The following is a 19096-nucleotide window of genomic DNA, read 5'->3' on the forward strand; positions in this document are numbered from 1 at the left end:
AAGCAATTAAAATTATGGGTAAGTAGAATCATGTCGGTTCTGTCATCGTTCTAAAACATTTTCAAATACTAAATATTAACGAAAAATGCAATGGCAGATATACCTTTCAAACTACAAGAATACCTACTTGGATTCCTGATTTAAATTTTAAATACCAAAACACAATGAATGCTTTGCAAAATGTATTTTGGGTTGCATTTTTATCTAGTCAGTCTCGTCATCTTACGTGAATAACCCTGTATCTTCATTATTACCAATCCTTGACGCAGACTGTGTTATGAAATCATCATCATAATTTAACACCAAGATGGTGCGTGCAATGTTCAAAATGTGACCTTCGAGATTAGGCGGACGTCAAATCTATTAAGAGTTGTTTGTGATATCTGGAATAGTGAACAACAAAATCGCTGTTTTAAACTTTATCTAAAAATACTTCAATATTTACATTACGATCCGATGAGAACTGAACGAAACTGTGTTACCGATTCAGATACGTTGTGATTCTTGTGGAGGTCAACTGCTCGACAAAAAGTTCAAAATTTCAAAGGTATAAAAAGTAATAAAATTAAGTATCTCAGCTGTAATCATGGCGATATTTACCGGCAGTTTCATTATTGACTTTGCCACTCTTCTTACAACACTTGTGGTGGTAACAATTGCATACTTTAAATGGAAACTAACCTTCTGGGACAAAGTGGGACTACCGACACTAAATCCCGTGCTCTTTTTCGGAGATGCCAAAAATTTATTTTTGGGCAAAACCAGCATGGCTGAACACTTTTCCGGTCTGTACATGCAATTCAAAGCGAAAGGTTTAAAACATGGCGGGAGTTACTTCGGTCCCAAACCGTTCTACATTCCCACGGATCCTGAACTAATCAAACATATAATGCAGGTAGATTTTTCGCATTTCGTCAATCACGGTAGTTACGTAGACGAAGAAAATGACCCCCTTAGCGCCCACTTGTTCAGCTTGGAAGATGCCAAATGGAGAAATATGAGAGTAAAACTGACGCCCACCTTCACTTCGGGAAAAATGAAGATGATGTTTCAAACTTTAGCCGATTGCACTGTCGGTTTAACGGAGCTAATAGATGACAGTGTCGTCAAGAACGAACCCGTGGATATCAGAGAGGTTTTAGGACGATTCTCGACGGACATCATTGGCTCGGTTGCTTTTGGCATCGAATGCAACAGTTTGAAAGATCCGAATTCGTTGTTCAGAAAATACGGCAAAAAAGTATTTGACGTGTCCACTTGGGAAAAAACGAAGGGTTTCGTGCAGTTCTTTTTCCCTCGTAGAATATTAAAAGCAATAAAATTTAAAATAACAAATGCTGAAGTGGAAAAGTTCTTCATGAAGATTGTTGAAGATACTGTAAATTACCGAGAACAAAACAACATATACAGAAAAGATTTTATTCATCTGCTTTTGCAACTGAAAAACAGAGGTTCTGTTACTGATGATGAAAAGATAACGGATGAAAACGAAAAAAATCAAGAACCAGCTCTCACCATGAACGAGCTCGCCGCCCAATGTTTCGTATTCTTTGTTGCTGGATTCGAAACGTCGTCTACAACCGTGACTTTTGCACTCTACGAATTGGCCACAAATCCTGATATACAAGAAAAATTAAGACAAGAGGTCAATTCGGTACTATCTAAATACGACAATCAATTAACGTATGACGGAATTAAAGAAATGACTTACATGGACCAAATTCTACACGGTACGTGTTCCACTTTTTAAACATTTTGAAAATATTTTTTCCTTTCTACAGAGACGCTAAGAAAGTATCCACCGCTCTCGATCTTATTGAGACAATGTACCAAAGATTACATCGTCCCTCACACAAATATTGTTATAACAAAAGGAACAGATGTTGCGATTTCCGCTTGGGGTTTGCACCGAGATCCCGAATATTACCCAAATCCAGAAATATTTGATCCTGAACGATTCTCTGAAGAAAATACGAAGGCAAGACGACCTTTCACATGGCTTCCGTTCGGAGAAGGACCGAGACTGTGTATTGGTGGGTCTTTGTAGCTATTGTTGCTAGATTTCGTTAACAATTCTATTTACTTACTTAGGTTTACGGTTTGGAATAATGCAGAGCAAAGTGGGACTAACAGCTTTACTAAAAAATTACAGGATAAGCTTGAACAAGAAAACCAAAGTTCCCCTCGTGATTAGCAAGAACAGTTTCATCACAGCGGTAAAAGGTAGTATTTGGCTTGATGTAGAAAAAATAAAGTAATATTAATCACACTTATCGATCGATTTACTATTACTATTTACTATTTACAATGTAAAAAATAAAAAACTTTTATTGTTTTCAACTGTCATAAATTCTCATTTTTCTCCTTTGTAAACTGCCTCTTAACTGTCCTAAACAAAATGAGCAGATAACGAACCGTTGCCCTAGACAACACATTCAACGTTACATTACTGACAGGTCTTGAAAAATTTGTCAAAACTGTCAAAAGCAAATGCGAAATCATTTTTAAAAGATTTGGATGCTTCAGGGACGTCGTTTCAAACAATAAAATTTTGTATGCATCTCGTTTCTGGGTAAATTGGGCTTTTCTAATTGCCCTCGAGGCCTTAAAACCCTGGCTGGAAACCTACGCTCGTGTTTTAATCTTGTCCCTCGGGCAATTAGAAAAGCCCAATTTACACAGAAACTCGTTGCATAAATAACTACATATTATGTGGATGTTTATGTTTTAAAATTGATACAAAATTTAACAAACTAAAAACTTACAATTTAACAAATAGGTACTAGGATAACTTTTTACAAATTAATATTTGGTGTAGGCCCCTATTAATAACGTTTTGCAACCTTCGGTTCATTAATAACACTACGCCAATGATTTTTTAAAAAATTATATTAAAAAAATAATGATGTAAACTGTTCCGTGACCGCAACTGTACAATTCTTATTATTATTTCCTATGTGGACAAGTCCCTTATAGCCTTCGCGCCTTACATCCCTCGGCGAGCCTCGGGATCTAATCTTGGCGCTCTGGCTATAATCATGAACTTCTCCACCTTGGTGTATAATATACTAATATCAGGATAGAATTGTTATGGGCCAGATATTTAAAACCCATTGACACTAACAATTTTGTGAGACTGACAAAACCACGTTTGATCTTTTGACAAAAACAAAATGTTGTGTAAAAAATGTACGATGAACTGGATTTAAAGTTTAAACAAACACGATGTAATACCCCAGTTTGAATTCAAATTGCCGCCGCCGAAAGCAACACAAGAGGAACTATTTGGTTCTTTATTGTGTACTGTTGGTACCTTGGATTGCGTATTGTTGGTACCGGAAACGCGAGGACTACACTCTACTCCTCTACTCTTAGCTCTCAGCGGTGGTGTTTGATGAACTGGTCGCTTTCATTGTTTTAGTTGTCGCTGTTACGAATCCCGAGTCGTTCATTTTCTTGTATAATGTCAATGTAATCAAGGCCGTGCTGCGTAAACATTCACCAATCGCGGAGAAGACACGTGTTGGTCGATTACAGGTGCGAACCTCGTGTGTCGCCGACAGTTTGCGCGTTGGAATTCAGATAGTATGACCTTACCGACAACAAGTAGTGTCTAGCAGGTATGTTATTTCGTTTTGTTATTCCGATAAGTTCGGGAGAAGTAGGAATGGAGAGTGTGGGGAAATTCTTGGGGGAACGTCACAATAAAGTTATCCGGTAACTAAAATCCGTTGGACGAGCCATTTTCAAAGTTAGAGTGAGTAAGGGGTGAACCGTGGGAATCCGTTGGTCGCGTCCAGTTTTCAAAATCACAGTTATTTAGTGACAAACGTCGGAATCCGTTGGGCGAGTCCATTTGCAAAGTTAGAGTTTGGAAAGGAGGAACAGTTAACCGATCATATTGTGTCAGCGCTTTAAATAGGGAAAAACGGGCAAACGCAAGGAAAACCGGGGCACATGTTTGGCCGAAGTTAGGTTGTCGACGCGTGGGCAGATTTTCCACGTTGCAATGAAAAACGAGTGCCTACCAAAGGAGCCGTAGGTGAGACTGCCGACGTCGCCTTCGCGGGGCTCTCTCTCTCCTGGCCGTAGAGCTTCTCGACCGCCTTCGGTGGACGGACTCTGTTTCATCATATTTGGTCTTCGCAGTGGCGATTCGAAGGACACAAGCCGGGCGCACTGCACCCATAACGAGTTAGGTGTCGCAGGGACTTGGACGACACGACGTCGTTAGGGTAGAAATTCGGAGACTGGGGGGCGAGAACTAGGCTAACTTCGCGATCGGAGACCGCGTTCTATCTTGAAGAGCTGAGAGTCCGAGGTGCGTAATATTCATTTAGGCAATTTAGGGAATTAGATTGTCCGTCATGGTAATCTTGAGCCTTGTTGCGCAATATGAGATAACATGTGTAACTTTAGAGATTGAAAAGATTATTTACAGTGTCTATTCGTAATAACCTAATTATCATTTGTTTCACGGTGCCGTTTGATCTTATATTTCAGATTAGGTTCTAGGCGGCCGTTGTTGTTATTTATTAGCTGTATATTTTGGTTCCTACCCAAGAGGGAACTGCTTTTTCCACCCTCCTTAAGAGGTCGGTAGACAAATTTATTGTGTTATGTATTTCTTGTTGTGTCATGTAAAGTCGCACCGCTAAATTGTTCAAGTTATTAAGCGATCTTGTCCCAGATTAAATAACACTGTAAATGAAAACAAGAATGTATGCATAAAATAAATACAGGCGTCCTCCCACCGATTTATGCATTTTTATTCGAAGTTTGTCCACCCTGCAGGTCCGCCATTTGCATCCCATTTGTGAACAAAGGTTAAACGCATAATTATGCTAAACATTATATTCTAGGTTCTAGGACATGATGGTGTCCTTGCCTGATGGTTTAATAATATATTCTCGTTGTTTTTGGCGAAGATTGTTGTTGTTTCAAACTAGAGGAATCATAGTCCTATCTTAATACACAACTTACAGATAACGTTACTGATAAGAGTAATACCTAAGTACTTTTAATCCTTTCAATAAAAACCTGGCACCATTAAGTGCAAGAATAGTACCTACTCAAATGAGGAATAGAACTAAATTGATAACAAACTGGCATCGATAACTTCAATAAAATTGTTATCAGAACTGATTACTTATATAAATGTACAATTTAAGAATTAAATCAGTTGGATGTAAAAATTCAAGATGAATTCCGCAAATCGTTCTACCACAGCTGATATAGAAAATTGGCTGAGACCTGTGCTGAAGAAAGAAAATCTCGAGAATTACTCCATTCATATATCAGGAAGTACGGAGAAAGGTGACGGTTATTTAGGTGATGTGACATTCGTGGACGTTCGTGGAACGACAAACACCAATGAAGAAAAATCCTACGAGTTTGTGATAAAATCTGGCAAGAAAAGTTCTCAGTTGAGAGAAATGATACCAGTAAGAAATGCATTTGAAAATGAAATTTATTTTTACAACGAAATCCTTCCGGTATTCAGAGAATTTCAAGCAGAAAAAGGAATCACTGATCCGTTTGATAATACCCCCAAATTTTATGACAGTATAATCGAGGAAGAGATGGAAGTGTTAATTTTAGGAAATATGAAGACCAGTGGTTATTCCTTGCATGATAGGTTTAACCCAATGGATCAAGAACATATCAGAAAAATTATTAAAGTTTACGGAAAACTTCACGCAATTTCTTTTGCTTTGCGAGACCAAAAACCAGAAGTATTCAAAGAATTAGGGGGAAAACTGACCGACATGATGAAACTTTCGGCCAAATACATAAAACCAAAAGAAGACCGGAATACCTATGAGGATATCATCAAAATAGCGAAGGAAAAAAAGGAAGATGATGTTGTAGCAAAGTTAAATATTTTAAACGAAAGGACCAAAAGACTTAACGAAATAACAGATCCGAACGACCCATACGCAGTTATTCTCCATGGAGACTGTTGGAACAACAACTTCATGTTCAAATATGCAGTAAGTTATGATCAAGTATCATTAAAATGTGACTTATATTATTTTTCAGAACAATAACAAAACAAAATTATCGGATGTGTGTTTTTTGGACTTTCAACTTAGTAGGTTAGCTTCACCAGTCTACGATTTGTCGTACTTCCTCTTCACTTGTCTGTCTGAGGATGATATCCCAAATTTTGATGAAATTGTGATTGTGTACTATGAGAGTTTGTCAGAGTTCTTGAGAAAGTTAGGAAGTGATCCTGACAAGATGTTCCCATTTGAGGAGTTGCAGAAACAGTGGAAAAGATTTTCATTGTTTGGATTGACGATGTTATCATCCGTAATAAAAGTTTGTTTGTCGGACAAAGATGAAGTGAATGATTTGGCGGAAGTAGCGGAGTCGGGTCGTCAAATAACCGATGCTTTTAGCAAGGCGGTGAAAAACGCAGAAGAGTTTGGAAAAAGAGCACTGCCCATCATAAAACTTGCTATAGACAAAGGGTTTATGTAACAATGATATCAAGTAAATTTTATTTTATCTTTTAAATAAATATATAACAGTTGTTGTATTTTGTTTTAATACCCTTAATCCATGAAGCCACGAGCGTGGTTCATTGTTCATTATCTACTCGTATTAAGCTTCTGAATAGGTTCAATTTTGACACAAGAAAATATTTCACGACATGCATTAAGCGAGTTTGAATTTATATCTGACAGTTTTCGTGGGATACCTTTCTAGAAATTGAACCACTAGAAGCACACGGTACAGTCCTGAATCTTACGAACAACTATAATCACTTTAATGTTATCTGGGAAAAGAAATATTGACAAATGAAACGTACACATTTTACAGCATCATTGAGAAAAATTTTAAATACTCGTAATAAGGGTTTTAGACTGGAACACTGACAACACCAGAATGACATTCGTACATCAATCACCTATAACCCGATTATTCCACATATTGTCTTTAACTAATTATCTAATATGAACTTGAAAATAGAACCCTAATTTTCCGGGAAGCCACCGTCCGTAATTTCTCCAATAAAATTATATGGTTCACGAGATCAAATAATTTTGACTGATCCAGATATGAACTATCAATTTATTGTCAAAGGCTTAACGTATCTCAGATAAATTGTATAAAATTGAGTAGGTTGGTAGACTACGTCCACTGATAGAATGCAGTTTTTTAAATATCCTTAGATAACAAAATCCCCAAATCATAACATTGAAATATTAACAAAGTATCATAGATTGTGTTGGTAATATCTTGAAACATTCGTGCCACTGATTCTCATTGGTTGTTATGAAACCCACGCGAAAAATTAATTATATGACATTTTAAATTTGAAACTGCCAGTGCTGTCAAGTGGTTTAAGCATTTATCTAGATTTGCATTTTTAATTCCGTCGGGCACATTATCACTCGTGAAATACACTGTATTAATAAAACCTAATATATTACTTCTACTATACTGAAGTTTTCTTTCGTCTTTCCTAAGTGCAAACATGCAGAACAATAATAAAACATCACGTGTAAACCTACTCTTTCAATTTTTTTAAATTTCGCGACGGATCTATTTGTTGTTACGTAGAGTGAACTTTTTTAGTAACATTTATGTCAAGCAATCTATGAGTGGAAAGAGTTTACTATTGGGAACACGGAAAACTGGGCAGATGGGTGATTCAGTTGTCAAAATTTCTAAACCATACCTTAGCTACTCATAACCAAGTTGACAGTTTTTTTGAAAATATCAATCATAATGACGGTAAAGGTGCATTTACATTGACACTTTTTGAAATGACAATAACAGACTGCCCAGGATTCCATGTCCCTCACTGTACTTAACGAACAGGGTGCGAATTTTACGAATATCAGTGAGTATTTCGGTTTGAGTTTGTTTTAGAGTAAAATCTCAAGTTATTGAAAGTAAAGTAGACTAAATTGTGTACAAAAAAGATCTGAATCGTTTGTTTCCAGAGTATATCGATTGCAGAGTTACAGCTATCAGAGCAAGCTCTATGTAAAGAAGAATAAAATTTCCTAAATGTACATGGTTTATTTCTGTCAAAAATCCTAGCACAATTCAATTTGTATTTCTAAATGGTCATCTTCTGGGATATATTACAATTTCCTATTCCACCCAATGACGATGCCAGGGGGTTAATTAAAAAATGTTAAGTGGCAAAACGGACCAAATACATATTTTTTTTTTAAGTAAAAACATGAACCGAAAACCCACAAAAATGATTTATTTTGGTTCCACCAATTTTTTCCTTGTTAAATAAGATTTAAGTTGAATAAGTTTGTTCAGTTCCGTCATTTAAATAATTCTCCGACGTCGTGGGTTCTCTTAAAACATGAATTAAATAAAAAAAGATACAATGTAGGATTAATTGAAGTATCTTTTCTCATTAATTTTTGTTTTGTTTCTCTGCAAAAAATATTCTTCAAGGGGCAAAATGAGTGGCCTCAATTTCGCAAAACGGTATATCATCAAAATGTATTCTGCTCCAAGAGGTGCTGTCACCAGGATGATGGCGTGAAAGTCGAAAAATTACAATACTTTTAGTACTAACAAGATTGGATATACTGGCACAACCATATAGAGTCGTATTCCCTGTGTACTTTCTATCGCGCGTTCAAATGAAATCCTGGGCTGGGAAGGCGTTGGAAACCGTCAATTGTTGTGCTTTTTTAAAGCGTAGATTAATTGGAGCATGTTGACAGCTAACCTAAAATTTATAGCCAAAAAAATTTACTTTTTTTCTTTCTTTGCAATGTTTTACATCAAAAATAGAATAACGTAACGATTCCTATTCTCGAAGCAAATATCTAAGGGCACCCTTTGCTGAAAACAAACATGTTCAATTATGTCTCGATTAAACATAAACAAATGTCATTCGTGTCAAACGGCGGAAAATTCAAACTTTACACTGTTCTAAACGGTTTAATTTTTCCAACGCCTACTCAGCCCAGGATTTCATTTGAACGCCCGATATGTGCGACCGTGGTCAAACCCATGTTTGTTAAACAGTGCCTTGATTGACCCCTAGGCAAGAAGTGTGTACTCCCGTCACTCTCCTGGCGATAGCTTTTGAAGTCATCTGTAGGACCCAGGCCGTTATGTGATCGATTAAGGTCGTGGCTCTCAGCTCAAAGCCAAAACGTTAAAAAAAAAGATTGGTAATCTTCCCTTTTGAAATTTGCCCAATATCATGTTGCGAAATTTGTTCTTCTATTTGTCAACTCTCCTGGGATTAATTCGGTAAGGTAAATGATAACAAATTTTTTTTACAAATTTTGAAAACCTGAAAACCAGATCGAGCTATCTCCGGAAAAATATACAAAATAATATAGATATTAAAATTATTTACAAAATATCTGTTTCATGAAAATGTGTCAAAATGTCACGGACTCTCTTCTTGTATAATTTTACATTATATTTCACATTCATAAACTGATCTCCATTGTCACGTTCCGTTTTTTCGTTTGCAGTATTTATCATACCCACGGCATCTTCTTTACTTACTAATTTCATTTTTGTTACAAGAAGAGATAACAGCAATCCAAATCTTGAGTGTATTTTCCAATCACGAGTTAGAGCTTCTCTGGGGAATATTTTCTCCGGGTCACTACCCAAGTTCTTCGCTGCTTTGGAAAAGCTTTCATGATAAATGTTAAGGTAATCATCTAATTTGTCGAAGAGTTCTTTTGAACCTCCCGCGTAAAAAAAATAGGACAGGTCACAAACAGGATTTCCAATCATACACAGTTGAAAATCTAATAAATTAATTTCTTCCACTTTAGATTGCTCTTGTGGATCCTACAAAACCGGAATGAGCTTTCACCAAAAACAAACACAAATTATTACCTGATATTTAAACATCATGTTGTTAGACCAACAGTCTCCGTGAAGGATTCCGTAATATTTTCCAGTATAATTTATACTTTCAAAGAGTATTTCTTCGCAGTTTTCTATGTATTTTTTAAGCTTTACCATTATTTTAGCATGTTCTCTAGGATCTAATGCTTCGTACGCGATTTCCACATGACTTTTAATTATATTAACAAGACTATCTTTTACAAAATCTTCATTCCAAATGTTCTTAAGCGATTTAGTCAACCTCGAAAATTCTTCAGGTTTCTGTTCTTTCAAGCAAAATGAAATGGCGTGAAAATGTCCGTAAGTTTTAAATATAAGATTTGCGTGGTCGTCGTCCAACAACAAATCCTTTTCTCTTAATTCAAATCCTTCTTTTGTGATATCTTTGAGGACTATGAGTTCTTTTCCCAGTTGACCATCACTGACGAAGTATTCGGGAACAGAATCGAAAGGTTTCGATATGCCATGATCTTCTTCAAATTTCCTAAAGGCGGGACAAATTTCCGAATAGAACAATATTTCGTTTTCATAAGCCAAGTCTATGCGGCTTTCCTCTCTCCTTACTTTCTCCGTTGGTGCTTTTTTAATGGCTAAATCGTATTTCTTCTTTGTTTCGTCATCTGTAATGGACACTTTGTAAAAATCACCGAGAAATCCATCTCCTTTCAAAGCGTTCAGGTTTAGGTTTAAAGAGAATTTTTTTAAGTTAAGCTTTTTGGCAACTTTATTGAGCACTTCAGTAAGTTGGTTTTGAATATCACTAACACTACTCATTTTTATCAAATAAGTGGAATATTGTACTATCACCAAAACTAATTTGACAAATTTTGCCAGGATACATTATTTATAAGTACCGGCACCAAATGATTTATCTAATCTTCAATTTTTTTTATCATCAATAGATTCGAACTTGGAACTCTTACGGCCGGTTTCATGATCTGACCCTAAAATCTCTTTTTTGTTCGACACCATCAGAATTTGAGAATTTTCTCCTGTGTGAACGGATTTTGATAAATGTCACAACTTGTCAAAAAAAATGAAACTAATAGACAGATTTCCACTACCGTCAGTATCGCCACCTATCGGCGATACAAGTCGCACTCATGTTATGAGGCTTGCGGCACATTCAACTACGTCACCAACGCCAACTGGGACAATCTTCATAACTCTGTATTAAATGTACACTACCGTTAAAAATTTTATCAAAAAATAAAGAAATTTTCCTTTTCAGCAAAGTTACCTAAGAGCCCGATTTCAAGTCAGGGCGACAAATAGGTGATGCAGCGCAATTGTGTAGCTATCTTTGTCCTACACATTAATTACTAATGTGTGTCATCTTTCTCAAACTTGCAATTTTGTGCCGTTACCATGACAATACAAGTTGCAACTCAACTTGAAATCGGCCTCTAAGACACTAATTGGAAAATCTTCGAAAAATGTATTTCATCGTTTGGCAAATAAGAACCACGAAATCACTAGGGCTTAACACTGATTATTTCTCTCATTGGTAGCATGCTTTACTCGGGAAATTAATTTAACATACCTAATGTATTCTTATTAAACTTTGTCTATGTGGCAAATAATCAGTTAAAAACATTTCTGAAACCGGTGTGTTTCCTGTTAATGATTTCACGCTTTAGCTACTCGTATTTAGAAGTTACGAAACATACACTCATTTACCGTAACAAATCTTTGAAGAAATCCATCTCGGCTCTGTCTCATTTTAATTGAATTGATTTGATTCTGTTAGAAAATTAAGATCTTTTTCTGCACAGAAAGCTATCCCGCTTTAAAGAAATTTTGAAACACAACTTCGTTTGTTAAGATCTTGTAATGTAGCAATCACCAACATCAAGCTTAAAAAAGGATACTTATGATAGAGTAGATATTTATATTAGGAAAACATTGTTATGGGTCTGATATTAAAAACCCATTGCCACTTTCATGTCTTTTTTATTGCTTAAAAGAGATAAAACTTAACAATTTTGTGAGATTAATCAAAACCACTTTTGATCATTTGAAAAAGCAAAATCTTAAATGTTGTGCAAATAATGTATGATGAGCTAGATTTAAACAAACATAAAGATACTTTGAACAAATGTTAAAAGCATATGTTAAGCACTATAAGGACGCATTCTTTTTCAGGATATAATGGTGTCTTTGACTGTTGGTCTAATACTACGGTCTTAAAATATCAAGTAATAATTGTCGTTGTTTTTAGCGAAGATTCATTTGAACTTGACGATTTCTGACCTGTTCGACTTCTTTTACAAGAGAAGAAAAAACTCTTTTGATAAATTTCTCTCAACACTTCAATATCGGTAAAACGATCAACTCTATCATGTCATGGTGAGTTGTTTCAATCTAGCGGAATAAAGGGCGTATTCTGTAATTTTTAAAGGGGCGTTAAAATTTTAGCGTGATTTAAAATTTAAAATTTCAAGCCCTGATTGGTCATTGCTATGACAATTTGATTTAACGGGCTTTAAAATTTAGCAGAGCAGTTACAGAATACGCCCTTTATAGTCCTATCTCATTAAACAATTTACAGACAACGTTACTAATAAGTACTTCATAATTTCAATAAAAACCTGGCACCATTAAGTGTAAGAATAGTACCCAAATGATAAATAGAATTAAATTGATAACAAAATGGCATCGATAAGTTCAATGAAAGTGTTATCAGAACTGATTACTTATATAAATGTACAATTTGAGGATTGAATCAGTTGGATGTAAAAATTCAAGATGAATTCCGCAAATCGTTCTACCAGAGCTGATATAGAAAATTGGCTGAGACCTGTGCTAAAGAAGGAAAATCTAGAGCATTACTCCATTCATATATCAGGAAGTTCGGAAAAAGGTGACGGTTATTTAGGTGATGTGACATTCGTGGAAATCCGTGGAACGACCAACACCTATGAAGAAAAGTCCTACGATTTTGTGATAAAATCTGGAAAGAAAAGCTCGCAGTTGAGACAAATGATACCAGTAAGAAATGCATTCGAAAATGAAATTAATTTTTACAACGAAATCCTTCCGGTATTTAGAGAATTTCAAGCAGAAAAAGGAATCACAGATCCGTTTGATAATATTCCCAAATTTTATAACAGCATAATAGAAGAAAAGATGGAAGTATTAATTTTGGGAAACATGAAGACCAGTGGTTATTGCTTGCACGATAGGTTTCACCCTATGGATCAAGAACACATCAGAAAAGTTATTAAAGTTTACGGAAAACTTCACGCAATTTCTTTTGCTTTGCGAGACCAAAAACCAGAAGTATTCAAAGAATTAGGGGGAAAACTGACCGACATGATGAAACTTATGACCAAATCCATAAAACCAATAGAAGGCACGAATAACTATCAGGATATCATCAAGATAGCTAAAGAAAAAAAGGAGGATGATGTTGTAACAAAGTTAAATATTTTAAACGAAAGGGCCAAAAGACAAAACGAAATAACAGATCCGAGCGACCCATACGCAGTTATTCTCCATGGAGACTGTTGGAACAATAACTTTATGTTCAAATATGCAGTAAGTTATGATCAAGTATCATTAAAATGTGACCAATATTGTTTTTCAGGACAATAACAAAACAAAATTATCGGATGTGTGTTTTTTGGACTTTCAACTTAGTAGGTTAGCTTCACCAGTCTACGATTTGTCGTACTTCCTCTTCACTTGTCTGTCTGAAGATGATATCCCAAATTTTGATGAAATTGTGAATGTGTACTATGAGAGTTTGTCAGAATTCTTGAGGAAGTTAGGAAGTGATCCTGACAAGATGTTTCCATTTGAGGAATTGCAGAATCAGTGGAAAAGATTTTCATTGTTTGGATTGACGATGTTACCTGCCATAATAAAAGTCTGTTTGTGGGACAAAGACGAAGTGAATGATTTAGCGGAAGTAGCGGAGTCGGGTCGTCAAATAGCTGCTTCTTTTACCAAGGAGGTGAAAAGCATAGAAGAATTTGGTAAAAGAACACTGCCCATCATAAAACTTGCTATAGACAAAGGGTTTATGTAACAACGAGATCAAATAAAATTTTGTTTTTCTTCAAACGTCCGTAAATTATGACATTATCCTGCTGCATTGATAATGCTAAAGTGTCACTTCATTGTCATGGCATCTAACGAGCTGACGAGCGGCAGATAAAGTTATTATCTCCGCTGAAGGCGTCCGTGAAGTTATTATCTCCGCTGATGAGCGGCAGTAAAGTAAACTAGCTAAATCATTTGAAATTCCTACCTGGTTTCTTAACATGTCTTAAACAATTTGTTATGAAGGTTTGAAGAAAAAATAGTATATGTTATTCGGAGCAAAAATGGTTTTATGTGCTTTGGCTGGTTTGTCTGCCTCACTGCGTTCGGCAGCCAATCTATCAGCCGCAGCACATAAAACTTCATTTTTGCTCCTCATAACATAATATACTATTTATCTGTTAAATAAATATATAACAGTTGTACTTTGTACATCAAGCCACGAGCGTGGTTCATTATCTATTAAGCTTCGGAATACGTATTTTGACACAAGAAAAGATTTATTTGTTCAACGATATGCATTAAACAAGCTTGAATTTACATCAGAGAGTTCGACTCTTCCGTAGGCAGCGCAGGAAAAATATAAATAATGATGTCGAATGGCTAAAACTGTTTACACCAGAGCAGGAACGCATTCGGCAGCTGACTTTTCATGGAAACTGCACCAGGATTCGGAAAATAATCACCTCATTTGCTTTTTGCTCATCACTGACATTTATCGTGTGAATAGGAGGTCACAGTGAAGTGAAGTATTAAATTTATTTCCAAAATTGCGAAAAAAGAAGAAAATTTAGACGAGGTCTACTGTTCTATTAAGACGGGTTCTGGCTCACAAGAGCTGCACTTCCACTGCTGATATCCATAATGCATGTTTCAAGATGTTAAAATAAACTGTTTACTGACTAAGTCTAGACCCCAGTGATTACTGTTTGTTCCCGCATTTAAAAGAGCACTGTCGTGGTTTACATTCTAGAGATTGAACGACTAGAAGAAGTACACGGTACAGTCCTGATCCTTACGAACAATTCTAGTCGCTTTAATGTGAAAATAAATATTGACAATTGAAACGTACACATTTTACAACATCATTGAGAAAAATTTTGAACAATAAGGCCTCTAGATTGGAACCCTGACAACACTAGAATAACTTGAAAAAAGAAACTAAACCTTCCGGAAACTCACCGTCCATAATTTCTCCAAAAAATCACGAGATCAAATAGTTTCGACTGATCCAGATATGACATATCAATTTGTTGCTAAAGGTTTAATGCATCTGAGACAAATTCTACAAAATTGAGTAGATCGGTACACATCAGTAGGTATTGTTACGATTTAAATTTCTCACAAAACCAATTTTCTAGAATATTCTCGAATGTTCGATTAACGTGCGCACGGCCCGCGGTGTTTCCGTATCCACAGAAAAAGACCCACGGGAGGGGGGTTAAAGACCTATAAGGGGGGAACCAGCTCGAGTCGGGGAAGTTCACGAGCCTTTTGCCGGGAGTATTGTTGTTGTGTTCAAAAGGGGTCAAAAGGGATGATTAGCTGTGCAGTAGTTGCTGGTATGGGATCGTTGCGGAGTCGACGAGGGTTGGTAGGAGCGAAAAATCTCCAGAGGATCCAGGCCCAAACGCCGTCTGCGGATTTGCGACTATCCAACATCAGGTCTCATCCTGACCGAACGCTGAGAGCAGATCAACATCGGTCGTCCCCGAGGCTCTCCCGGAGGAACCACCGGACTTCGTGGTCGCCCAGAGGCTCTCCCGGAAAACGGGTGATACCTATCCCTGTGCATTAGCGAATACCTTTGTTGTTTTTTTGATACAAACAGGCCTTGAAATTCAACGCAGTTTCATGAGCTGAAGGAGAATTTTAACTTTTTTATTTTCTTAAAAACAGGACAGAATCCTTAAAATTTTGACTTTTTAAGAAAGGTGCCTTTAAAACAGGGTAAAATTGTTAAAAATGTTACTTTTTTAAATCCTTGAAATAAACTAGCCAAAAATGAATAGGGAATTCCACAATTTTTCATGGAAAGCAAAATAATTGCCCCACTCCTCCCACGTATTCTTAAACACTGGATAAATTTAAAATGTTACAGGTGCTTGAAACATTACATTTAATGTGTATATTAATATATTTCTAACACATTTCATTACAAATTTTAAACTGTATTTATAAAAAATTCAAAAATGGAAAAATTCCCTATTCATTTTTGCCTAGTTTATTTGCTCTTTTCAACATACCTTTGAAAACAGGATAAAATCCTAAAAAAAGTGTTGTGTGCTGAAGGGGCCTTACTACAGTGTGATCGATCAAGAATGACTGAGTCTTCGGTAACAATGAAATTTGATAAATTAGAAATTTACTGTGAAATTTTTAGTATAAACATAACCAACATAACCAAAAATGTTTTTAATGTCGTTTCAAGTTAAAAAAAACCCGGTCAGTGCCTATTACGAATCAAAAAACACCAGTACTGTTCAATTGTTTCATTGCCAACAGACTCAGTCATTGTTGATAGTAGTTATACAGTGCATTTTTTTAACTGTTGCCATAGGGAATTGCATGGTAAAACTTTTACCCCCTGTTAACTTTTGTTCTGATGAAAATATTCAAACCATTTTTGGAACAAAGTTGGAAGATTTTTTAAACTATCGGATAGTTTACAATTCAATATCCTAAACTGTTGAAAAAGTCGTGAAAAAAAATTTTAAAGCGCGCCGGAATAATAGTACGTCGAGCGGCCGCCAGAATAGCGTCCCTGTCGGCTCAACTCAACCAGCACCTGACCCATGACCTGACCAAATTCCATTACAGTGCGACACTTACAAAATAGTCGAAGAAAAACATTTCGAACAATTCCTTTGATAATAATTTCTGTTAATTTGTTGAATTATTTGTGCGTTAACGTTTTTACGTTTGGTTTTTTTTATAAACATATTTAATCATAACCACGAGAAGATCTCGCTATTTATTTTTTAAATGAAACTGACAAAAATCAAAAGTGGGGATAGGCAGTTGCTGGTTGAGTAAGGTTCTCGATGATAAATAAGGTAGCGACAACTCATTGTTCGTTTTTGAGACGCCAAATTAAAAGAGAGGACATATCGACAAATGCCGTGAGTGTGACAAAGACAGAGTTATACACAATTTTACGGGATGTTTGTATCGTGTCGAACAGATTAACTTGCATAGACGCCAAATTAAGTGAGATGGAAATATTGGCGCAACCGTTGTCGTTACCTTTTATAATCGAGAACCTTATGGTTGAGCCGACAAGGACGCTATTCTGGCGGCCGCTCGACGTACTATTATTCCGGCGTGCTTACAAATATTTTTTTCACAACTTTTTCGACAGTTTAGGATATTGAATTGTAATCTATCCGATAGTTTAAAAAATCTTCCAACTTTGTTCCAAAAATGGTTTGAATATTTTCATCAGAACAAAAGTTAACAGGGGGTATAAGTTAAAAAAAAATGCACTGTATGTAATACGGTGTGATCAAGAATGACTGAGTCTGTTGGTAACAATGAAATTTGGCAAATTTGTAATTTACCATCAAAGATTCATTTTTGTAATAGCATAAACATAACCGGGATAACCAAAAATGTTTTTAATGTTGTCTCAAGTTAAAAAATTCAGTCACCGCAAATTACGAGACAAAAAACACCAGCACTTTTCAACTGTTTCATTGCCAACAGACTCAGTCATTGTTGATCACGCCGTATAATAGAGAATAATAAAAGTATTGTGTTATGTCTCTGCACTTTCCAGGGTAACACGTGCCCATTTTCAAATATTTTTTGTTGATCCAGTTTGATTAGATATACAGTGCGTTCGTAAAGTTCGGAATAAATTCGATAAAACTGTAAGTTGTATTAATTTTTTAGAAAAATCCTTGAAGAGGTCAACTTTGTTTTTAAAAAGTGCATATTCTTCACTTTACTTATGTTGACAGCTTTTCGTCTCCTAATTATGACGTCATCAATCATTTTTTTAAAAGACAACCCCCACTTTTTTCTTGTTTTTCTAATAGGCCTTCGTAGTAGCTAAATGATGAATGAAAAAAATTGACACCTTACATAACAATTTTTTTGAGAAAGCGACATATTTTACTTATAAAATTTAGTTTTTTTTATTGTAAAAATTTTAATTAACCTGAAACAAAAACAAACAAACAGCTAAGGTTAAACAATAAAATTCAACACAAATGTTGAAATAGCCTCCCCTCAACCATTTAGCACTCACCGGCACTTTGTACACTGGGCTCAATAATGTCAGGGCTTATTTGTTTCGTTTCAGGGCGAATTCTCTGCCGCAAATCTTCTAAATTGTTTGGTCTATTAAAATAAACCTTCGATTTTAACTAAACCCATAGAAAAAAAAAATGTTTACCTTAAAAATTAAATTTTTGAAAGAAAAATTGTCATTTTCTCAAAAAAATTGTTATGTAAGGTACTAATTTTTTTCACTCATTGTTTAGGTAGTACGAAGGTCTATCAGAAAAAGAAGAAAAAAGTGGGCGTTATCATTTAAAATAGTATGTATGTTATGTTATGAGGAGCAAAAATGAAGTTTTATGTGCTGCGGCTGGTAGATTGGCTGCCGAACGCAGTGAGGCAGACAAACCCTCGGACAAACCAGCCATAGCACATAAAACCATTTTTGCTCCGAATAACATATACTATTTTTTCTTCAAACCTTCATAACATATTATTTAAGAAATGTTAAGAAACCAGGTGGGAATTTCAAATGATTTAGCTGGTTTACTTTATAGCCGCTCATCAGCGGAGATAATAACTTCACGGACGCTCCTCAGCGGAGATAATAACTTCACGGACGCTGGTGAGCTCGTTAGATGCCATGACAATGAAGTGACACTTTAGCATTATCAATGCAGCAGTGCAATATCATATTTTACGGACGTTTGAAGAAAAAATTATTCATGATGGCATAATTAGGAGATGAAAAGCTGTCAACATAAGTAAAGTACTGAAGAATATGCACTTTTTGAAAACAAAGTTGACCTCTTCGAGGATTTGTCTCAGAAATTAATACTTACAGTTTTATCGAATTTATTCCGAACTTTACGAACGCACTGTATTTTTTAATGATTTAATTTCATAGTCAGGAAGAAATTTTAAAAATTAAATGACCAGCGTAGACGAAGCGAATTCATTC

General features: G+C 35.7%; 4 protein-coding genes across 5 annotated transcripts; 3 read left to right on the forward strand and 1 right to left on the reverse strand.

Moving 5' to 3' along the window:
* The first annotated feature begins 212 nt into the window (after window positions 1-212).
* On the forward strand, window positions 213-2340 carry LOC138124845 (cytochrome P450 6a2-like). Of its 2 annotated transcripts, XM_069040024.1 has the most exons (4): window positions 221-547; window positions 607-1730; window positions 1782-2033; window positions 2092-2340. In XM_069040024.1, exons 2-4 carry the CDS (start codon window positions 767-769, stop codon window positions 2256-2258), a joined length of 1383 nt encoding a protein of 460 aa, XP_068896125.1. In that variant the 5' UTR covers window positions 221-547; window positions 607-766; the 3' UTR covers window positions 2259-2340. The 2 variants fall into 2 exon arrangements, with proteins under 2 accessions (XP_068896124.1, XP_068896125.1); XM_069040023.1 differs by having other exon boundaries at window positions 213-1730.
* A 2689-nt stretch (window positions 2341-5029) lies between these two features.
* LOC138124853 (uncharacterized) lies at window positions 5030-6540 on the forward strand. Its single transcript, XM_069040032.1, has 2 exons — window positions 5030-5993; window positions 6043-6540. The coding sequence occupies exons 1-2, from the start codon at window positions 5202-5204 to the stop codon at window positions 6484-6486; spliced, it is 1236 nt and encodes a 411-aa protein (XP_068896133.1). The 5' UTR covers window positions 5030-5201; the 3' UTR covers window positions 6487-6540.
* A 2801-nt stretch (window positions 6541-9341) lies between these two features.
* On the reverse strand, window positions 9342-10751 carry LOC138124852 (uncharacterized). Its single transcript, XM_069040031.1, has 2 exons — window positions 9853-10751; window positions 9342-9804 (listed from the first exon to the last, which is right to left on the reverse strand). Exons 1-2 carry the CDS (start codon window positions 10636-10638, stop codon window positions 9352-9354), a joined length of 1239 nt encoding a protein of 412 aa, XP_068896132.1. The 5' UTR covers window positions 10639-10751; the 3' UTR covers window positions 9342-9351.
* Window positions 10752-12553: 1802 nt separating this feature from the next.
* LOC138124854 (uncharacterized) lies at window positions 12554-13932 on the forward strand. Its single transcript, XM_069040033.1, has 2 exons — window positions 12554-13404; window positions 13454-13932. The coding sequence occupies exons 1-2, from the start codon at window positions 12613-12615 to the stop codon at window positions 13895-13897; spliced, it is 1236 nt and encodes a 411-aa protein (XP_068896134.1). The 5' UTR covers window positions 12554-12612; the 3' UTR covers window positions 13898-13932.
* The last annotated feature ends 5164 nt before the right edge of the window (window positions 13933-19096 follow it).

The sequence above is a fragment of the Tenebrio molitor genome, chromosome 2 (genome assembly GCF_963966145.1).
Source record: "Tenebrio molitor chromosome 2, icTenMoli1.1, whole genome shotgun sequence".
In the NCBI taxonomy this organism is placed as follows: Eukaryota; Metazoa; Arthropoda; class Insecta; order Coleoptera; family Tenebrionidae; genus Tenebrio; species Tenebrio molitor.

Excerpts from the sequence above, each read along its gene's own strand:
- LOC138124845 (XM_069040023.1), top strand. The coding sequence starts at position 587 with ATGGCGATATTTACCGGCAGTTTCATTATTGACTTTGCCACTCTTCTT. Across the intron at positions 1,731-1,781 it reads CATGGACCAAATTCTACACG|AGACGCTAAGAAAGTATCCA; the intron begins GTACGTGTTCCA and ends TCCTTTCTACAG. Across the intron at positions 2,034-2,091 it reads AGGACCGAGACTGTGTATTG|GTTTACGGTTTGGAATAATG; the intron begins GTGGGTCTTTGT and ends TTACTTACTTAG.
- LOC138124853 (XM_069040032.1), top strand. The coding sequence starts at position 5,202 with ATGAATTCCGCAAATCGTTCTACCACAGCTGATATAGAAAATTGGCTG. Across the intron at positions 5,994-6,042 it reads ACTTCATGTTCAAATATGCA|AACAATAACAAAACAAAATT; the intron begins GTAAGTTATGAT and ends ATTATTTTTCAG.
- LOC138124852 (XM_069040031.1), bottom strand. The coding sequence starts at position 10,638 with ATGAGTAGTGTTAGTGATATTCAAAACCAACTTACTGAAGTGCTCAAT. Across the intron at positions 9,805-9,852 it reads ACATGATGTTTAAATATCAG|GATCCACAAGAGCAATCTAA; the intron begins GTAATAATTTGT and ends CCGGTTTTGTAG.
- LOC138124854 (XM_069040033.1), top strand. The coding sequence starts at position 12,613 with ATGAATTCCGCAAATCGTTCTACCAGAGCTGATATAGAAAATTGGCTG. Across the intron at positions 13,405-13,453 it reads ACTTTATGTTCAAATATGCA|GACAATAACAAAACAAAATT; the intron begins GTAAGTTATGAT and ends ATTGTTTTTCAG.